Source organism: Seriola lalandi, unplaced genomic scaffold (assembly GCF_002814215.2).
Source record: "Seriola lalandi dorsalis isolate HSWRI2012SDOR001 ecotype SW California unplaced genomic scaffold, Sedor1 jcf7180002054446, whole genome shotgun sequence".
NCBI lineage: Eukaryota > Metazoa > Chordata > Actinopteri > Carangiformes > Carangidae > Seriola > Seriola lalandi.
Genome location: NW_019524999.1, coordinates 316,442 through 339,421, shown reverse-complemented (window position 1 = coordinate 339,421; position 22,980 = coordinate 316,442). Strand labels below are relative to the sequence as shown.

Here is a 22,980-nt window from a genome sequence, read left to right as displayed (position 1 = left end):
TGGTGGGGGTGGGTGGGTGACCAGAATGGCTGATTAGCTAGAGTGTCAACAAGGCCATGATAAGGATCTGGCCAGTAATGTCTCTCCTGCACCATGTTGCCATGGTCACAGGATTGAGCTTTCCACATAATATTTTGGCGACAACAGCTGTGGCCGGAGGCATTATGTTTTCAGGTTGTGCGTCTGTCCGTCCCACTCTCATGACAGCGATATCCCAGGAACACTTTGAGGGAATTTCTGCAAATCTGGCACAAATGTTCACTTGTACTCAAGGATGAACTGATTACGATTTGGTGGTCAAATGTCAAAGGTCAAGTTCATTGTGACCTCACAAAACATGTACGCCGTACACTGATTATGACAAAATTGAACACAAATGTTTAATAGGATAAAATGATCAAGTGATGACATTTTATATTCCCAAGGTCAAAGGTCAACTTCACTGTGACACTGTGACACGTCTGACCATCATTTAATGCTGTAACTCTAACATAAGGGGAGATTGTGACCATATTTCACATTTGGTTGGACGTTCGTTGGTCACACGAATGGGTGCCCACCTTGTTGTGATTCTATAGATCTTCTGTGCTGCTGGTTGAAGATGTGTGTGAAGCATCAATGGTTTAGAATTTGTAGTTTCTTTGCAGGAACATCTATATTTGAAGCATTGTTTATTGTCATGGCTACACCATTACCTTTAGGTATTACTGTTATTCTATTCACTATAACATTCAACAGCTGTTCCAGGTCTCCCCCGCATATACTAAATACAGTATATGTGTGTGGACAGTCGATGTAAACTGAAACATGACTCGTTGGCGGAGGCATTCAACTGCAAGGCGGGAATTCTAGCTGACTGTTCCTTGATCCTTCACTGTCATGCCGTTTAATTAGTGCAGAGAATGTAAACCGCCTCCCCTTTGTTGTGTGATAGGCATCTCTTTCCAAGGTTTGGATGCACTATCACAGAGTGAAAGTACATCAAAGCTAGTAAAATAACATCTCATACTTTGAGGAGGTGTGTGAAGCGTGTGCTACCTGTGAAGAGGACAGGGCTGAATTTCCCCTTTGAGTATGAGCAGTGTCTGTGTGACAACCTGGAAACAAACACAACAAAAAATCCCTCTCAGCTGCAGTCATGCGGCTCTGTTTTTGCACCTATGCACCAACGGTGAGCGCAATGCGTGGCGCCATTTTGTTAGCTCAGCAGCCTATTCCCAATCACAGAAAGCTCAGAGGTACAAAGGCCCTTGAAACACAATATAGCAACAGGTGCTTTCAGCTGCTCCAGTAAACTGTTGAGCTAATTCAAGATGTGATTTCAGAAGAAAGAGCTCAAAGTAAAGGGAGAGAAGGAAAGTCAATATTTTAACATCCACTACATATTCTTAACTTGGTTTACTATTACCATATGGAGAGTAAATAATTTTCATATCATGCATTCCCTGAATAATTATGCTAATGACCCCATGAGCAAAATAATGATTACCTTTCTGGCTCATTTGAATAATTATTTGGTTAAGTGAGACAGTAAGCATTGGATTTTGTTTATGTTAGATTCACTGTGATCGTATTATTCTCTTGTAATTGCAGTGTATTGTCATGCCAGAGCATGATCGATGGTGTTTTGGTGTCTCCATATTATCTGTATGAAATGGGAGAAGGAGGATTTGTTTGAAGTAAACTATCCATTATACCATACAGAAAAACTTACACAAAACAAGTATATGAGGGGCAGATTTTGATATGTCACTGTATCTGTGTGTATTTTTCTTCACACGTTTTCACCAATGGATATTTCTGTATATCAACATTGCAGTTCAAGGTTATTTTTTGCAGGATCACACACATCATAGTGTGAAATTTATAGTTTCAAGCGGAGAATTTCAGTCTAAATTGAACCACGATCACGTTCGCTGAATTTTACTGGACATGAGAGAACCCATCAGAAAATGAATGACTTTATCGTGAACATTAAAATAGAGACCACACATCTCATGTACTGCATTGAAATTTGTTTGCCGGACTACTGGGTGTCCCCGTATTGATTTGTACGTGTCGCTCATCTTCCCATGTACCAAAAATACCATCCAACACCAGGGTGAGAAAGTAGTTCAGCCTCAGGCCCAATCAATAGAGAGAGGCTTTCGGAGGTTGTTTACAACCATGCTTTTGGTTCATGATGCACAAACCCAGCTGGCGAATAAAATGCGCTTAGAGGACTGCATTTTTGTTTGATTTCCAGACATTTGAACACAAAAATGTACCATTATTGCAGTTGTCATCAGTATGGTTGAAAAGTTGCTAGTGTTTTTCAGTAGGAGTCATAACGGTATTCTCGAGCACACATTTATCTCCTCATTGCTCCAGCCTCTGTTTTCCTACTTAAGCAGAGAGACTGCATCAGTTCTAAATCATAAAACCAGAAGCTGAGATTGTAAAGGCTCTACAGAGCGGTTTAAGTGTTTTAACAGTGTTCCTGGGACACAGAGCATCAGTGGGTTTGGCTGCGGATATGGAGATCAAACTCAGAAGTCTTGCACATGGCCAAAGAACTAGATCACTTCCAGCCACAAAGTAGGCCAGTGCAGCCTAATGTATCCCACCCAGCCATATGTAACTGCTGACCAGTTGATCCATGTGAAGTCTATATGTCCCCTCTATAGTAAGACAAACTAGGGTTCAGTCCATTCTCAGCAAGTTAACAGAAAGAAATGTATTAAGTGTTGATGATATACTGTATATAATCTAATATATATATATATATATATATATATATATATATATTGGATTATTAGATGACATTCTGTATGACATAAAACAGCTCTTGATTGGTGTCATTCAGGCCAGTTTCTTCTCCTCATGTGGTTGCATTGATCTGTATCCTGTTCAATTCTTACACTTATACTGTATGTTTTAAAAAGCTTTTAAATATCTCATTTCCACCATGTATGGCCAATCTGAAAGGCTTTTTCCTTTTGATGAGACAACTGGCGAGAACAGACGTGTCTCCATTATACAGCTGCCATTTCCCAGTCAAGGTTTGAGTATAGAAATTATAATGTGGCAGTGACTGATGTTTTACATAAGTTCTTACAGTTACTACACATGGTATAGCTGATTTTTGATGGAACTCTGCTGGAGTGCATTGACATGAACTAAAGATTGGCTGTCAAGTCCTGTTCCTAACATGCCGTGTTTTCATTTTTTCCACTTGGGCTTTTTCTCTCAAGCCAACGTCTCTGATAAATTGTTTATCACCTTAAGCGTTTCTTTTTGACTCCAGAGAGAAAAGAGCTGCAAAAATGAAATATGGCTGAAACCTATCATATTTGAAAGCCTTTACTTTTTCATGACTATTGGTCACATGAGAAAGTTTGCTGTCAAATAGAGCAAGTAGAGGAAAAAAGATCCTTCCCTTATGATTGTATGGTCCTAAACAAATAAAGTCTTATAGAGAGTAGATAGGCCAGGGCAGCTACCTTCCCCCATACAGTTATATCCTTTGTTTACTCTGAGCTCTTCACTGAGCACCTTCAGAAGCAGGAGTTTCACCTGATTGGTGCACAAACAGAAGATCAGGCAATACAAACTGACATTTATCTTCCTTTGTAAAATACCACAGTAGCATTTCCTGGTGCAGGGCACAATACAGAATGCTAATTCCCTACCATTGTAGCGTAGCATTCAATCAGACAACAATAATTATATTGGTAGTTAACTGATGAAGCATCCAATAGGGTAAAATGAACTCAGCCATTCCAGGCCGAATTAGCAGAGCTGAAGTCAGTGTCTTCAAGCAAACTCCTGCCACACAAAGAACATCTCACAGGATGACTCATGAAAAGAAAAAAAAAGTGCTTTGTAATTATAAACAACTGCACATATGGATCAGTCCGGCTTGTCCAGTTGCCAGACAAGTGAGAAGTTGCATGAGAAGTTGTAATGACATTTTTTATTCTCTCTCCTGTGTCTGTAGACTAAACCTCATTAGGAAAATAGAAGCTTGGAAACACTAACAACATAATAACAATAACAACACTGTTATTTTATGGCTCAATGAGGTGGCTGGGTCACCAATGGCTGCAGGGAGACTGTAGTTATTATTCAGTGCTGCCAGTAGTTCAGTCAAAGTCCGCAGAGGGGCAGCTGGCAATCTTTTTAAGCTTCATGCTATTCTCCTCTAATACTTGACATAGCTGCAAAAAGCTGCTCTAACCAAAAATATCAGTTCATGTATGTAGATGACTTGTATTTTAAGTATGGCTTTTGGCGTGGTTCACGTTTGCACAGCACAAAGCCACAGTATTGATTTCTTTTCTATTTTTCCTACCCCCTCACCGTCTCTGACACACACACACACACACACACACACACACACACACACACACACATACACACAAACTTTTCTTTTTTCAGCCTCCCAATAGCCTCAGTTCGATTGTCAGCACTGCAAAGTGGATTAAATTGCGCTCATGTTGTACAGATGCTTGTTGTACTTTTTTTTTCATTTTGGATAGAAAAATGAGCGTTGCAAATAAACCACAAGTCTCTAGTGTGATAGACTCTGCGATGACAGCGTGTTCCCATATTGAAATGAAACACAGGACAGCACTATGGCAAAAAAATACCAGTGGGGGCCGACTGTTTAATATTAAAAAAAAAAAAGAACGACAAAATCAATTCCTGAGGGAGTTGCATTTTTTTTCCATCACATCAGCTGTCACATTTGGTTATTAGGGTTGTATCAGTGTGCCTCCTGTACATAGACGGTCACAAAGGGTTACAATGCTACAGACATTTTACCCGACAAACTAGACTTTAATGACAATTATCGATTTTTTCAAGGACCAGTTCAGGCATGGGGGATGACATACTAACATCATTAGCTCACTGGTGCAGTTGAGATCTAAACTCAATATACTGATGTATCTCAGGCTCGGATTCACTGCCCACATATCAGTGTGATTCATTTTGCTAAACAGTTATAGCCACTTAATTAAGAAAAAAGAATGAACATCCTCAAAACAGCTGCTTTTGTGTATATCCAGCATATTCAGGTGTGATATCCTGTGTCTTCTGGCTTTCTTACCATTTTTCTCTGTGTCAGCCGAACTATACATCTCTCTTCTATTTACACTGATAGAGCTCTTTCTTTCTCTTTCTCTCTCTCTCTCTCCTCTCCCTCAGGGTTTAGTCGAGCTGCCCTGCCGTTCGGCTTAGTACGGAGGGAGCTGTCTTGTGAGGGTTACCCCATCGATCTGCGCTGTCCAGGAAGTGATGTCATAATGATCGAAAGTGCCAACTATGGCCGAACAGACGACAAGATCTGCGACGCCGACCCTTTCCAGATGGAGAACATCAACTGCTATCTTCCAGATGCCTACAAGATCATGTCACAAAGGTAAAAACCACAGACATCTCTGTGCAGTACCAAAAAATGAGGTATCTGCCAGTTACAGGATCCTTATAAAATAATTGACAGGGCCTAACAGTAACTGGCGCATAGTTGCCCTGAGCAACCAGATCTGGACCAGGGTCAACCATTTCATTTTGTCTGGTGCCCCTGTTGCCATCCATTTTCCCATGTTTAAAATAATCTCCTGCATCCCTCTCCTTTGGAGTAAAATCTTCCTCCAAGGAGAAGAACAGGGCTGCCGTAAGATTGATTTACCCTATCGAAAATAGCAAAACTGAATGTAAGTGTGCAGTGAAAAAAAGAAAAAGGCAACAGTAGCCTGTCAGCATCAATAACCCACAAGACATTAACGCTAGCACCAATACTGAGACAGCTGAACCTGAACGAAAGAGAATTAGAAACTCCATCATAACTTGGGAGGTGAAGCAGGGCTGATAAACAGAAAAGAGCAGATTTAAAAAAGAAAGGAAAAAAAACTGCCAGAGAGCGCACTAATAAACTCACGATGGATGCCAAATTCACATTTTAGAATATGAACATATCAACAAAATTTTCACAAACAAAAGGCTGTTTTCAGGATCTCCTCATTTGACATTACTAACTAACTGCAGATATAATCTGGCTTCTGAGAGGTAATTCTTCTGTCTATTGTAATTTACTCTGTTAAATACATTGCCTTGCAAATGTGCAATCTAGATTAAGTGCGCTAACATTAGTCTATTACTGTTAGCTTTGTTTGGCCTTATTAGTGAAGCTGAGCCCCTTGCTCTCAGCAAAATCCATTTGGTGTGCATGCGTGTGTGTGTGTGTGTGCGTGTGTGTGTGTGTGTGTGTGTGTGTGTGTGTGTCTCTGTATTTGTAATAAAGTAATAGAGAAAAAAAAACAACAAAATAAATGTGTGTCGTGTAAGAGAGTTTTAATTATTTTTAATTTAATAAGTTAATATGGTATGAATCCGGTCATAAAGGATTATAACTCAGCCACCTTTCTCTCAGCTTTGGTCTGCAAAAACTGATGGCAGTTTGCCAGACTCGCAAACTTACCCTCTGATTCTGGCTCCGATTGATATAAAAAGTCTGTGTATTGTGCTGATGTTGAAAGGATTGTTGGCAGTCTACTTTAGCTTCTATAGATTAGTAGATTAGATGCGAAGGAATATGGCGTAGGTATTGTCATTTCTAATTCAGAACATAAAAAAAATGTGTGTGTGTTTTTTAAATAAACATTAAACATTTAGATTCCAGATGGAGAATCAATAATTACCTACATCTGACAGTTGAGTGGAAAATGTGCTTCATGTGAAGCATTTCCCTGTGGTGGAAAATAACTGAGTACATTTACTCAAATGCTGTAGACAAATAAAGTTTTTTTTGCACTTATACTTCAATCAAGTATTTCCAGTTTGCTACTCATTTGCTTTCACTACAGCACAATTCAGGGAAAAATATTGTTAGTATTATATATTTTACATTACACTACATTTATTTAACTGCTATAATATCTAGTTTCTTAGCATTAAAGATATTATACAATAAAACAATTCTGCACAGTTAGCACTTTAAGTAGATTTTGTTACCGATATTTGTGTACATTTACTTGAGACATTTTTTTTATTTTATTTTAATATTGCTGTAATGCTGATTATATTCATTATTCAGTCTGAATACCTCCACAACCATTGCCTTAACATCAGCATACTGCTCTTCTGTATCGGCCCTTTGGTAAATCCAGTTGGTCAGATTAAGAACAGGCACATAGCAGGACCGACTTACAGATGCCCCATACCTCCTAAACTCCCACTGATTGATCACTGACCACAGAGATGCCCCACATTTTTAAAGCCACTGTCTCTGTAGCTATCACTCATGTGCAAAGACGGATGATTTATTGTGGAAAGCAAACCCACGGAGGTACATGCTCTTGCTCGCACACACGCACCTCGGCAGGGTTCCACTGGTAACGCTGTATACATGAGACCTTATACAGACCAGTTGTCACATAGGTATGCCATCCGTGCCAAAGTGCGCAGGATGGAATGACATATGAGTGCCACAGAGAGAGATATTGGACGGTATGAGACCGTCAGCAACTCTGGAAAGTCGCCTTGGGAAATAAAAAAATAATGAAATAAAACAGTGGAGCCCTTGTATTCAGGGGGTTTATTGTCAAGCCCTATTTGATGAAGTCAGATAGCTGACTCACATTGTCTGTCTTGAAAGGCTGCAGCCTGCCTGCTCCCTGCTTGTGACCCTGTGTATTACGCTGCCCTCAGCCTTGCTCGTACAAAAACAGTCCACTGAAGCACAAATACCGACCCAGCAGGAGCCGCCCGACAACAAATCCCAGACAGTCCCGTCCAAGCGCTCCCCACCAGCCTCTGTAGAGGACTCGCGTTCATTCCTCATGTGCATATCCTGGGAGTGCCAGAGGCCGTAGTTCAGATGTTATTTTAAATGTGTTTTTAACATTTCAATGTCACTGCTGAGCTATTGTGCTCCGAGCACAAGAGAGAAATATGTGTGCTCCATGAAAAAGTCCTGTGATACAAGAGGTCTCTCTCAGGTGTGTGGGTTCAAAAAAATCACGCAAAAAAGAATCCCACAAGAATTTACATCAAATACCGCATGAAGAAATCCGAGAGATCAAGTGATGCAGAAGAGTGACGGGCACGTATTTACATAAAGTACAAATAGATAGATAATAACTTTTATGTGCGCACGTTTTTGTGAGCTGTATCACCATGTGTGAGAGGAGATAGATATTGTTATATAAGAGAAAATGAAGCTTAGATTTCAAGATGCACAGTTTAATTCTTATATAGTCGATATCATAAAAACAGTGTTCGCATAATCAGAGCAGAAATTTAAAACGGTCCACTGTCATGAAAATAGATTCAAGGACAGCTTGACAAACGCCCAAGATTGCATATGGGACTAATTAGTGATTTCTTTTTTTTCTCTTGTCCATTTATTTACAGGAATAGACTAAAATAGGAAGCAAATGTAATGAAACAATAGCTCTGCTGCCAGAAATAATCATCGTCATCCGAGAAATGTGGTGATTTTTTTTTTTTTTTTTTTGCCTATTTGGAATGCAGTGTTTGTTTCATCGCTGCAAGATCTGAGTTCATCACTTCTCCACAAGTCAAAACTCTGGTCTGCGCCGTGGCTCCTGCTGAAACCCTGCTGAAAGTTTCCATATGTGGGGCAGCCCTCCGCACACGCTGTCTGTGGAAAAACTAGTATTTCCTACTGTACAGTCTCCATCAATAAAGGATTGAAGTGCCAAAAATATTTGTTGCTATAATTACCCCGGCCTACTAATTTAAGTGTGTGGGAAAAAATCACATTAGCACTTGTGTGGAAGACTGTGTTCACTTTTAAACATCCGAAATTGATGTGGTCCTGAAGTGTGGAGAATTGGATTGAGGCTTCACTGAGTTTGATAGATCCTGTTGGCACTCCAAGTTGTTTTTATATCTGCGCTGGCATATTATATTCATGAGCACAATGATTTTATGAAAATAGCCTCAGGACTGTTGTGGCTCAATTAGAACATTCAGCTGCAAGCAATTAGTCGACTCAAGTGGGTGATAATCTGTACAGGAATTTTTCACGTGGACACCTCCCCAGCAGATGTGAAACTGCATGGCAGTACAGTTTGAAATAATTAATTCATTGATAATAATATTCAGCGGGGTGATTTTTCATGTTCTTCTTTTCAGGATTTTAGTTTTTAATAATTGCATTTCCTCATCTGCAATGATGATAATGATAATGATTGCAACCACAACTCATTCTCACCACACTTACAATATCTACCAGATTAACACTGTCATTTAAATATATTTCAATATTATTCTGTAATACATTTACTTGCACATGCACTAACCATCTGGTGCCTAGTTGTATTGATTTAAATGTGACCAACAGTCCTTATCACAGGAGCTTGTGGAATAGTAAAGATGACAGTGACATGTCTTGACTAATCATTTTCACAAAAAGAAGATATTTAGATATACAATATGAATAAGTGGCTTACGCCTATTGATTTTTCTTTGACTAATGAGCTTCATTGTAAGTATTCAATAACAAAGTCATTGATTGCTGTAACATAACATGGACGGGTCCCGCCATGCGTGCAGGTCATGGGTTTTCCAAGGAGCGTATCGTTGACAAGAATGATCAATGCAGATGGCTCTCTAACAGAGGACGTGAAATTCATCAGTGGGATTACAGGACAGCTATGAGGTAGACTTAGTTGATTTTCATTATTAGTCATTAATTAAAACAATCATTACCAGTCACCACTGAGTATTTAAACATGCTCAATTTTATATCTGAACAGCTTGAATGTAATAGATTTTTTACAAATATTTAATCGGTTAATCGGGGAGATAACAGGTGTACTGTAATGTTGAAATGACCCAGCGATATTTTCCAACTCCTTGTCAATAAAAGAGAGGCAGTTCTGGAGACTAAATGATGCCGCTTACACTATTTATATCAGTGACAGGACTGCTTGCAGGGCTCTCCGAGGAGATCCATTGTTGCCGCCTGACAGCACACTGCCTTGTTCTTCCTCTCTGTACACACAGTCTTAGTGTTTATTTAAAGCACAGCAGATTAAGATTTCATAGAGATCCAGATTCAGCTTGGGCGTTTCACACAAGTTCATGAGCCATGAAACTGCTGTCTACTCAAGACTCTAACGATAAATTGTAAAGCGTATGAACAGTCGACAATGGTCTTCATCAAGCAAACAACTGCTCATGGACACTTATACAATCAAATGATAAAAAAAAAAAAAAAAAAAAATCTAAAACATTTTTTGCTCATAAAATCTGTGGAAACAGATTTTGATAGATTTACCAGCATAAATAAGATATATTACTGTAATAACAGGGTTGGTCGATGTGACTATATTTGCTGTGAACAGTCAAGAGATTATGCCATATTATTTCTACCTTGGATGCATTAGACTGCTGTGGGCAATGTTGCAAATCAATAACCAATACTGATTCATGGTGAAGCTGGATTTGAATATGATTGTTGCACCCATGTGAGAAACTACTTTGGTTTTGCAGCTATTTATTAGGCTGGATTAGTCCAAAAGGGACATTCCTGTCTGTTTTTTTTATTTTATCGTTCGTTTGAGTTTCCATAAAATATAGAATTACCATGGGGAAAAAAAGATTGCCTACCACTGTTTGACAATATTTATCTTAATATTACTGTAATAATGTTACTGTATGTGTGAGATGCAATCTTTCCTTCAATATTCTTCAAATTCTTCAAACGATATCCTCTAAAACTCATCATTTGTAAATATTAATGTGTCATACAATATAAAAAGTATAAAATGCACGATATATGTTTGCTTAAGTATTCACCCTTTTCAAACTTTCAACTGAACTGAGGTCTGCACTGTGACTCTGCCATTCACAAGACATTATCATTATTGCTTTAAAGTCATTCGTGAGCACCTTTTGGGTTTTTGCTTGAGTGTGCTACCATTGCATTTTGCTGTCTTATAAAGGTCACATTTCAACCTGCAGAATGTCACAATAGTATTTCTATTGACTTCGGTGGCATGACGATATACCCTTGCTGGTTTAAAAATCAATAGTTGATGGACGGATGTGAGTCAGACAGCATTTCTCCTGACTCTATAAAAGCCTGGAATCCCCCCCATTGAGAACCATTGGCAGCTCCAGTAAATATAGCATAAACACAAGCATATGACAGTAATTACAAGTTTCTGGGATGTCCTACCCGGATATTGGGTTGGACTGAAAGTTGAAAGCAGGATGCTAATGGTTAATTTCTAACGACCTATTTCCTGAAACATTATTGGGCCACCCCCTTAGAAAATGGTCCGAGTATACTGATATTGGGAGGTGATTATACATCTAATGTGTGTGTGTGTGTGTGTGTGTGTGTGTGTGTTTTGTGTCCTGTTTGCAACAGATTGTTTCCTTTACTGCCATTCTGTGGCCCTGGAAATGATTTAATTTTTCAATGGCCTGTCTGCTATCAACAGGCTTGCCTCTTGAGAGAGATGTCTGCCTTGATAATTGTGCCATGAACCTCATCAGCATTTCAGATGAAATGGAGCTAGACGGGTCACTTTGAGTTTAAGAGATGCTAATTTGATTGAAATTCAAACTGGGAGCACCAGGAAGTAGATTGTGCCTTTTCTGTAATGTGCTCCCCTCACTCATGTCGCCTTTCTCCTCTAGTTACACAGCGATTGTTTTTTTCCGCTGCTGCTATTTTTTATATCCTGAATTCGAAGTGGCTGCTTAGGCTTCCTGAACTCTGTGGAGTGTTGGGGGATAGAAAAATTAAGCAGTGGGGATAAAGCAATCTAGGATTTAGCAATCAAAGAGCCTCTTATCCTTAGTTTAACTGGTCATGTCACATGAGCAGCACATGTCACATCAGCAATATGGTTATGAAAGACCTCCATGACTTTCCCCACTGGTTCAATTTAAAAGCAGTGTAAAGACAAATGCATTTGTAATTATGTTTTAACATGGAGTATTGATGTATGCAATCAAAGCTGTAAAGTACTTCAGTACTTGTGAACTAGAGGGTACAGGCAGTTTGCAGATGCAGTCTTTGGCTCGGTAGATCAGGCACTGAGATTTTGCCTGATCGATAACTGGATTTTCGATACCAAAATATCGATGTTTAATAGTTTTAACAATCCAAGAGATATATGTTTATCTCGGTTCTTTTTGTTTTTTAAATTTTTGAAGAATTGCCACCAAGATGTGTAGTGAGGAGGACATTTTACAGTTTAAGAAAAAAAAAGTTGTCATTGCTCTCTGGTGAGCAAACTATATAATAATGACACTGCCAATATGTTTACATCACTAAATACAGTACATTTGTTAATTATATTAAAGTTAGTGTGGTAGATATAAATAAACTGCTTTCATTTACACAGGTAAGAGCAGCACGCCTAAGCAAAGCTTAAGCTGATCTCCTGTACAGAGCATCACTTTTCTGAGAAATGGATTAGTGAAGAGCAAATTTGAATTACAGTGATTTATGGTTCTTGCAGTCTTAAGACCCTTTAGACATACTACATTTGTTCGTGAAAATACATTTTGTAGCATTTTTCTTACTCAAGGCAATTTATTATTCATTTAGCACATTATCTCCATGTCCAATTATTCCTCTGATATGCTTTATGATGGTGATGGAAAAGGTTAAATTGCATATGGATACATGGTATCAGGAATGCAATCAGTTACACCTTGTTGGCATTGTATCGCACCCCTTCCCTCCGTCAGCAGAGAGCATCAACTGCTGACAGAGGGGAGCTGAGTGCTTTTTAAAGGAGATTTACATCAAATCCAAGCAGCGTTTTCTATGACACTCTAATTGTACTGATGTCTGCCTCTCCCAAAAAGGTCAGAGATGTGATGGGATTACATTTGGAATACTTCACTGTGATTAACACAGAGTAGCTCTTTCCTGCACTTATTTTAGTATTGCTTAAAGAAGAAAATATTTTGGGATTATTCTTGACATTCAGAGAATATTTTTCCTGTTGTAGCTAAATATTTTTGTATACAGAGGTAAAAATATCATAAAATGAAAGACGTAGCTGTATCTATTTACTGAATCCTTTCGTTGATATGAGCTAAAACAGAAATATCAGCAAACAATAAGATAATGTCCTCGCAGCAAATTAGGTAACGACAATTTTCGCTCAAATCTTCACACTGAGCTCCTTTTCCAACAGGCTCATTATTCTTTCTCTTGCATTACAAGATAAAATAAATTAGTAATCTTTCCACTTTTGCTTCAGTAAAATCCTGTTGAGCAGTCTAGGTATTTATAGAAATATAATGTTTCACTCTGGAGAAAAGTGGAGAAAAGCTTCCTTTGACTTGATATTCATTATGTACATGATTAATTACTATATAGCCTCAGACTATCAAAAGATAGTCAGAGATATCATATTTTACATGTATTTAATTAGTGTGCACTTTGAGACCTGTGCCCTGGCAGGCCCAAATGCTGAACTTTTTATGGGAAGAATTTCAATTACATACTCTCTCTCAATCCGAGGGCTGGGTCTATGCATAGAAGAAGTCATTAGGGCCTTTTCAATTGGTCTCAAGAGATGCCCGAGGTTTCACAGATGAGACGGAATCAGAGTCGCACAATCCCATAGATCAGGGCGTCCCTGCTCCACAGCTGTAAAATTAGGGCAATATATCAGAAAGAGCTATCAACACTTATGTCAACATTGTTTCAAAAGAAATATGAGGTATTTTTTCCCCAGTGCTTATGTCCTGTTGTTTAATAGATTTGCCTGAGAAACGATGGCAGGTCTATGTCTCATTAGTGTCATGAATTTTATTTTTGATATCATTCTGTTTCATATGCCTGATATAAACCACGCATTCATTTCCCGGTCTCATTGGAATCTGTTAGATAAAGCACTGTAATTTATATTGCTCCTGCATCATATGCTTATGCATGAGCAAACGGGACAGAATCATCAAAGTGACCAAATAATATATGGAAAGTACTGCAGAGTCATGAAATATTACCCACAAAAACAAGCAGCGCATTATGGGCCCAGCATGAGATGCATGTTTTAATTCCAAAACAGTAATTCATTTCCATAAAAAAAAATACAATATGCTGATATTCTCATCTGTTATCGCACGTGAAGGTCATTAATAACGTGAAATGCCCCTTGAGACCTTCACTAAACACAGATGCACACACAGACACGTAGACACAAATATGTGTTATTATGGCTACTGCCATGAACATTGCAAAAATAAAAATAAAAAAATTATATATATATATATATCTTGCTGAAATTTTAAAAAGTTGTAAATGAATTTAGAATGTTTTTGAAAAGACATGAAAGACATAATTTTTTACACATACTTCACACATTTAAAAAAAAAAAAAACAACATCAACATTCAAATAGGCTACATAATAACACAAATGACTATGTGATATAATACACTGTAGAAACATTGCCAAAGCAAAAACAAAAACCGCTCTCTGTCAACTGTATTTGGAAAAAAAAATAAATGTGTGAACAGTTTTAATTGGCATACAAGCTGATAGGAAGAAATAGAACAGAAGAAAGGAAGTAGTAATGGAAGTAGTGTGGACTCATTCTGGACCATCTGTAATGGTTTCACGCACAGTGAAACCCTTGCAGATGGTCCAGAATGTGGTGGCGCGTCTGGTTTTCTATCAACCTAAAAGGGCGCACCATACAGGCTTATGCTCCTTCTCGGCCATTGTGTCCCTCCAAGGAACATCGTCTGGCGTGGCTTTCCCTGCACACGAGGCAATCTCAGTCCAGACTGTTCTTGTTTGCAGTTCCCCAACGGTGGAATGAGCTACCGAAAGCCGTGAGAGCAGGGGCGTCGCTCTCTCTCCTCAAGAATCTTTTGAAAACTCATCCGTTCTGAGAGCACCTCCTTTTCCTAACAACCTAACATGCCTAACTCGCTTTTACTGTGCACTTCTTTATCTGAACTCCCTGCACTTTGTCTTATTGGACAGATTTAGTGCTTGGTGCTTCTCAAAGGTTTTCTACTGTAGAGAATGTAAATGCAAATGTAAAGGCTAATTACATTTCCTGCCGTTATTGTGTTTTAATGAGTTTTTCATTTGAACACAGGAGCCGTTTGATTAAGTTGCTGGATATACTTTTGTGTTGTAAACCACAATATGCTTTATGCTTTCATGGTATGCAGTTAAATTGTGGTTGTTTTCAGTCAGAAACCCAAGGAGCATGAATTTCTAGCCCTGTTCAGTGCTGTACACCTCAAGAGTAACCAACTCCCTACTGTTCCACTGCGCTACCTAATATTATATTAAGAACATTTGGACACAAAGCAGTGATTACCTCAGCAGCCCAAAGCAAAGGCAAAACCCAAAGCACAACACAATGCAACCAGTAATACATTTTCCAATGATCTGCTGTAAATGGGCGCACAGGTCTGTGATAAGAAGAAACAAATATCATCTCTGGTCCCTGCTAAATCCGCAGAACAGAGTTATTGATCTGGCTCCTCACATTGCCAATAGAATTTTAAGTCCCCTTGGTAGCGAATACGGCTTGCTCGGGGTATTGATGTCATTATCATGATTTCAGTACAGCAAAAGGGTGGTCACCTGCAATTCCCCGAGCCTCAGAGCACACCACAGGCTCAATTAGAATGTCTGCTCTCCAGATGTTAATGGCAGGGGCCAGAATTAACTCTTGACTCTGCTGCAAGGGGCTGGTTAAAATGGCAAAGAAATACAGATATACTGCATGATAGCAGAAACATTTTTTTTTCTTAAAAAAATCTAATTTCAGACTTAGTTTTGATTAGCTCTTTGGTATTTTCTGGGTCTAAAATTATGGAGGCTGCAGTGGTAATCATTAATGAGACCTTTGATGGCATTTTGGGTGCAAATTCAAGAAGCTCATCTAGCTACTCAGCATGTAGACCCTTTCAGAGAAGGAGCAAGCTATGATCAATAAGTCGGGACATTTGAGTGAAACACACAGACTTTGTTTAGCCCGTGCAAATGCGCCCCACTGGACGCCAGTGGGTTTGGGGGCGGGGGGGTGAGGTGAAATCACATGAGGTCTGTGTGCAATTGTAAAACAAGGCAATAAATCAATCAATAAATCAATAAGGCTTTATCTGTATCCATTGGTATTTTACTGCATCGATTTTTTTTTCCCCGCACATATACATTTAATTTATCTCCAAATTTCTTTCTTTATTTATTTATTTATTTTTTAATTGCAAGAAAGCACTTATATGTGTAACACCACGTGAACACACACACACGTGCACGCACACTCACACACGCACACACACGCATACACATGCAGGAGCTGTTTTGGATTTGATCACAACTAGCAGGGACAATGTCGAAGAGCAGTTAAAGCGCAAAACTGTCTGTAAATGAAAGATTCATTCAGAAACCAAGGAATGTATTCCACTGTTGGGCAGTTATTGACTAGACAGGTAATACTGCGTTATGGCGAGGGGCCTTTTTGGATTCTGCCATTGGCCTACACACATTCATACAGATTATCTGAGCTCTTGAGAAAAGACACTCAGAACAATACGCACAAAGCGCACAAATGACCTCTTTTACACTATACACATAGCAGAGAGGACACGGAGGTCAGTGCTGAGTTCAAAGCAGCGGAGTTGGCCCTGACTTTACTGTTAGCGGACTAAATAGCATCGCTCCCTGGTTACAGCAGTTCACCGTTATCTTTGCTATTAACTTCTTTGTTGGTGAATTTGAATATTTTACTCCTTGAACGTGAGTCAAGAACATTTGCTTTTGGATTATGGAGAAGTCTGTGCTCCACATGTTCACAGTGTGTTGGCATTTTTGCATTTAATACCTTCTGCGGTGTACTTCGATTGAAAATACTAGTAATGATGTATTTAGGCACAAGAGTGTTCATTGGTTGTTAAATGTGTTTCCGTTTTACCCCTTGACAGATGCAACAATCGGACCCAGTGCATTGTGATCACGGGTTCAGACGTCTTCCCTGACCCCTGCCCAGGAACCTACAAATACCTGGAGGTCCAGTATGAGTGTGTGCCCTACAGTAAGTATGACCCTTCTGTCATGAATTGAAAACTTTCCCTCGTTCCCTTTCCCCCACCCTCACATCCTCAGTTTCTCTCTTCTTTTCCCTCTCTGTCTCTCTCTCTCTCTCTCTTTTCGTGACATATCATATCCTGTCCCATTTCTTCCCTCTGCCTTGTTCAGACAGTCTGCTCTCCTCGTCTGCAACACCTTCCAGCACCATTTTCCTCTGTCTCTTCTTCCATCTGTGTCACACCATGAACTTTTCATGAAATATGACCTGTAAAACCCTTTGGTCCTTTTCTGTACTGCCTTTATTATTGATGTGCTCACCGTGTTTCCAGCGGATCAACGAGCCTGGTTATGTGGTAGCAGAACATAGGGAGGGTAGAGGAAGTCGTGCTGACTCTCCGTGATGGCAAGCGGGTGTTTCATTACTCAAGCCGTGTGCGGAGAAGTCTATCAGGCGAAAACACAGCTCACCTCGATGGCTTAATACACATCCATACAACAGGTGTTGAAATATGTTAACAGATGTTTCATTATGTAACTGAACAGAATGGCTCCACTCGTAAGTCAACAAGGTAATATTTCATCTAAAGAGATAGTGTTAACATTTTGTCTCCTTCGTGGATGCTAAAATATTCATTGCAATTGAGCTCCCAAACAATCTTTAGATTGCCCTTTGCATTAAAATTCCCCTTTGTCCTTTAAGCTGCCATGTTCATTTGCAATTTGTGAAGGAAATTCCCCCGTGTAACCTTTACAAACTGATTAATGACAAAGATTTAGATGAATTGCCAGAATCACTAATCAGGTGGAATTGAAATAATTAGAGTGGGAGTGATGGGAGGATAGTATTTGGCAGCTCTTGTAGATTCAAATGAGTGTTTTACACACTGATGATGCTTTAAGATTTGTTTCAGTTTTGAATGCACTGAAACAGGAAATTAAGCCTAAATATGAATAATGCACTTTTATTCAACTCTACTTTTTTATATTTAACACATCACTTCAACATTGCTCATTATCAGTGTACCCGTCCAAGCTCTTACCCTCAGTGCTGAATCCGTATGCATTAGTGAACATCATTAGATGGTGAAACTCATTACAACTTAAAGGTTAACCTATCCAAGGCTTTGAGGACCTGTAATTAAAAATGGAATGAGCAATAATGAGTATTTGAACCACCTTATTGAGCAAATCCAAATCCTGTAGCCTCTGCCTTAAATGCCTAACTGCTTGTTTTTTCTTTTTCTTTTTTGTTGTTTTTATTCTTACTTGCCTCATAGTTAAGTGAAGTATTGATCCTATGTCTTGCTGTGTTACCTCAAACCTTAATAGTAGGATTAGCCTCAAGGTGCACTCATGTCCACCCACTGTTATGATTGTCTTTTGCCTCCCTCTTGCACCAAGGAGAGTGTGGTGAAAAATAAACTTCTGCCCAAGGACTCCCAGTTCTGGTGAAGTCTGTCTAACAAAAAAAAAAAAAAACCAAAACAATTCCAAACACGTACTCACTTCACTCTAAGCAGTTTCAAACATGCATGTCTGTAGCCCCGTCTTTTTGCTTCTCAAGGTCCATGCCCAACCAGAATAGGACCAAGAACACAGAATGTATCCTATCGCAACTGCCCTGGTAAGTGCTTAGTGTTCTCCCAGTCTGATCCAGTCCACACAAGCCCAGCCCAGCCTTTCCCACTCAAGTCCTGTTGTAAACTGTGATAGATTGTGATTTATAGGCAAGTTCCATGTCTTGTTGCTTTCCTCCTACCAATCCTTTGTCTCCTCTTCCCCAAAATAAGAATCCATATACCCAGGATCATTTTGTAAAGTCAGACTGACGCAGAAAAAAGGCAATCATAGGGGAAGATTTACTGAGCTTTTCCACACCAGAGTAAACCCTTACTGCAGTTTTCAGATGGGATAGCAAAGACCTTAGCACAGTTTTCTAGTTTTCTGATGAAATAGATCATATGCCAAATGTCACGATTTGTGATTAAAAACACTGCAGTGAATCAGGAGCTTAGGATCCCCTGGATTTGCTGGGATACAAGACTTTAGAAGTTGTTTTTGCAAGAAAACGTATTAAATCCCCATTAAGCTGATCAGCGACTGGACCGCAGACAGTGTCCTCATTTTGACTAGTAACCACTGCCCCTCAAAGTCTATCCGCCCCGTGAAATACAGCAAGCAGTTTAATAACATAATGTGATAAACAGTTGCTTTTTTGGCACAGACCGAATGTAATATGGTATTTCATTTATTCATTCTATTGTCTATGCCTTTGCATAATCACACAAGCAATTTAGGATTTTTCACTTCTGTGCAAGTGGCCTTTGCAACAAGTTGCCTACATTTCCACCATTCCCATCCTTTTGGCTTCATAATTTGGTTCTTGTCATGAACTGCCCTCATTAGCAACATTATCTTCATGTTCCAGCCAAGGAAGTAAATTTTGCCTTCACCTGGCACTGACTCACCTGCTGAATTGGTTCTAGTAATAGCTTGAATTGGGCAACATAAAAGCCTAGACATTTCTTCATTAAGCCAGTTCTGTGCAAGCTATTTTATAATGGTGACGAAAAAAAAAAAAGAAAAAAAAAAAGTTGCCATGCCTGTCCTGCCTTTATAAAACTGTAGAATTGTGCTGGTGGGCATAAACAGTTCTCAGTGCTTATATTTTCATTTTTCAACACATGCTCATGCAAGTAAACCCTCAGCTCCATGTGGCAGCGGTGGCCAGATTATGAAAACTGGAGTTAAGCTGTAACAGCATGAGTTTCGGGTCCCCTTTGGTGTTTTTGTTTTTGTATTCACTTTTATCCCTTATTTTTATTCAGTGTAGTTTACATAATGCTTTAATTCAACACTGGAGCCACTAACTGAGCCTGCAGTTGACTGGAGACGTCCATATCAAGACGGAACACCTGATTAATAATATTGATAATTAACAGTCTTAATAGTTTGATCAGTAATAGTTCGTAGAAAGCAGGAATTCCCTAGAAAGTGTGTTGAGTGGGAGATGATTAGGGTCTGTGGGGTTAGTGCGGGTTGGGATGTGTCTCATGTTTGTTTGTTTTGATGTTGCTAAATTAAAAGTGACTGACTCTCTTCCCTGTGCAATCTGCAGGAAACCTCCGCGGCTATCTGACTCACTCTCTTCATCCTCTGACTGATTTCTGATCACACTGATTGCTATTTCAATTTTTACACTTCCACTAACGCCATCAGGTCTTCCGTCATGTGTTCTCCTTTTCTTTCCAGATTTCCTTCACGCCATCTCTCTCTGTCCTCTTCTCGGCTCCTCTGTTTCATGTGGCTGAGGCAGCTTCTGAGAGCTCTACTGCTATTAATTTGTTTGCTTCCTATCCATGTCTGATCTCTTAGTTAGCTGCAAGACATTTGTATTTCTTCTGCAGAATGGCGTGCGTTTATTTACAGATCCTTCTGAATCTCTTTTTTTTGCCACTGAAGCCTAGGTCAGACTCAACAATTACAACAGATTTAAATTCCGATATGAACCGGCACTAATTGGAGCTCGAGGGTTGCAGGATTCAAGAGGAACCTAATTTATGATTGCTCAAATTATCCCATGGTGCAAAGCGGCCTGAAATGTATGCATTTAGTATTTCAAAGTACGAGCCATCAGACTGAAATCTGAGAAGGACGCCGCAAAAAACCAATAGGAGCTCGGATCAAGGGCAAAAGAACTGCTGTATGCAGCCTGTTCTTGTGAGATTACCATCTCCACTGCATCTCCACTGCTTCAATCAGTTACTGTATTGTTGAAAGAATGAATCTCAAATAAAGTGATGTCAAATAGCAATGTCCACATTAATTTAGAAGTTACCATTATGTCAAAGAAGTTTCATAACATTTAAAATCAATAACCTACATTCTCTGTTAAATAGCTTCAGTACCAGGTAATAAAAACCGGCTGAACATTTTTCTAATAACATTTTTTCTCCAGCTTTTGTGTACACATAGTGGTACACTATGTGGTTATTGAATGACTTCATTTACTTTTCTTTGATGCCCGTCTTTGTTCCCTCGCATTTTGTCAACAACGTGCTAAATGAGCAGCGAGCAGAGCAGTTGTTAAGCTGAACTGTCTCCACCAGTCAATAGTCTGACCTGGGCTTTAGACTAACCTGAGAAATGTCTTTTCTGAAGAATATTTTGCATCTTTGTAGACTTGTCTTAAATGTTCAGTCTTGTTGTTACAGTTAAAAATAAGCTGGTTCTTTTCATGCAATGCTAATGCACATGGTGTTCTTTAAAAAAAAAAAGAAAAAGAAAAAAAACTTTTTAAGTCTTGTGATATGTTTTATATAAAGCCGCCACTGAAATGTCAGGTTAATGGACTGCGTAATGATTCCTAGTGTAGTTTCCTTCAGAGTGCCTTGTTTGAATGTGCCCGTGTTGGCTAATTTATCGCAGATTTGTATTGGAAAGTGCAAAATGACTCAACAAAATTAAACAGTGTTGTTTAATATGGAATTAAATACATGTTTCAACAGTGTGTGCACATAGTCTATATTAATGTATTTTGCTCCAGTGATTTACACTGATTACCTGCTTCCTTGATAAGGCCACAGTTAGGTTGTTTTATTGTCTGTGCATATGGCTGAGTTAGATTAGTGTAATGCAGAGACTTGTTGTTAGTAGTCAGGTGTGACATTGGTCCATTATGGAATTACATTTTTTTTTTTGTATTCTTTTACTTTTAAAGATATAGATGCAGCAAAAATATTAGTCTTCTATTACTCTACTACTATTACTACTAAAAAGAAAAACGAAAAACTAACAGCTGTCTTTTTCACAGAATCCGGCCTGGTTCATGGTGGTGGGTAGATTTAAAGTTTGAGCATCTTAGTTTGGCTTTTCAAACAAACCAGGGTCACGCAAAGTGAACTTATATTTAACATGCATCATTGAAACGATGCAGCAAATCACACTTTCCTGCTGTAAAATCCACAGGACAGAACAACAATGGCTCAGTAGAGTCTCTGAAAATGTGTTTCTTAATCTATAATCCTATTTACAATATTTATAACTAAAAGGAGATCATTCTATTGACTCGTCTGTTATTTCCAAAGTGAATCCCAGAATCGCTTTGCTGTGTATCAAACAAAAATCAAATATCCTTTAGTTGTGAATGTCAGATGTTGAACCTGACTGAAGTCGCCATCGATGATATTACATAGTCACAGGCAGTTGGCCAACGTCAAACAAAAAATCCATCCACCACTGTGCTATAAACCAGTTGTGACGATTGGTCATGATCACAAATGAGATCAGACCATTCTCGATATTCTAATCTGACCGTTTTTTTTTTTTTAAAGACAGGTCGTTGGCGGCTGTGTGTCGACTTTCTTTAAACTTCCCTGCTTTCTCTAAATAGGTGTACCTGTCTTTGTACATGTCTCATAACGTGTTTCTGCATATGTAATCGTAGCGATGACAGTTAATTCATATTAATCTGTTTTTTTCCCCTTGCACCCCTTTCATTCTCTCTTCCAACGCTTAAAATAGAAGTGGAGCAAAAAGGTAAATAACAGACACGATCCAAACCCTAGCTCCTTGTTTTGTGGCATCTGGTTGTAAACTACCTATTTTCCCATGGTGGCCCCTACAAACCCATCGCAGACGTTAGCTATAGAACCCCCCAGCTGTAACGTTAACAGCAACAAGAGGAGTAAGGCTGGCCATAAAGAAAAAAGACAGCACACAAGCAGCCAAAAGATGTAAATGGGGGTGTATTGGCTGCAGTCCATAGGGGCTTCCTCTCCTCATTCTCCCTGGGTGCTTTTTCTACTCAGCAGAATCTCATATTGCCTGGCTTCCAAACCCTTTTCCATAGCATGCCATGGTAACGGTGTTTCTTGGCCCTTTTTTCAAGCTATTGCTTTCTACTGTCCCTTTGCTCCCCAAGCCCCCCCCCCCCCC

At 39.2% G+C, this 22,980-nt stretch overlaps 1 protein-coding gene across 12 annotated transcripts in view; it reads left to right on the top strand.

Moving 5' to 3' along the window:
- adgrl2a (adhesion G protein-coupled receptor L2a) overlaps positions 1 to 22,980 on the top strand; it is a 95,294-nt gene that overhangs the window by 34,863 nt on the left and 37,451 nt on the right. For 11 of the 12 annotated variants that reach the window (XM_023411056.2, XM_023411054.2, XM_023411059.2 and 8 more), the window contains exons 3-4: positions 5,191 to 5,404; positions 16,938 to 17,047. In XM_023411056.2, coding sequence (XP_023266824.1) covers positions 5,191 to 5,404; positions 16,938 to 17,047 — 324 coding nt within the window. Of the gene's footprint in view, positions 1 to 5,190; positions 5,405 to 16,937; positions 17,048 to 18,607; positions 18,668 to 22,566; positions 22,582 to 22,980 lie in introns of all 12 variants that reach the window. The other variant, XM_087175314.1, reaches the window with a different exon arrangement.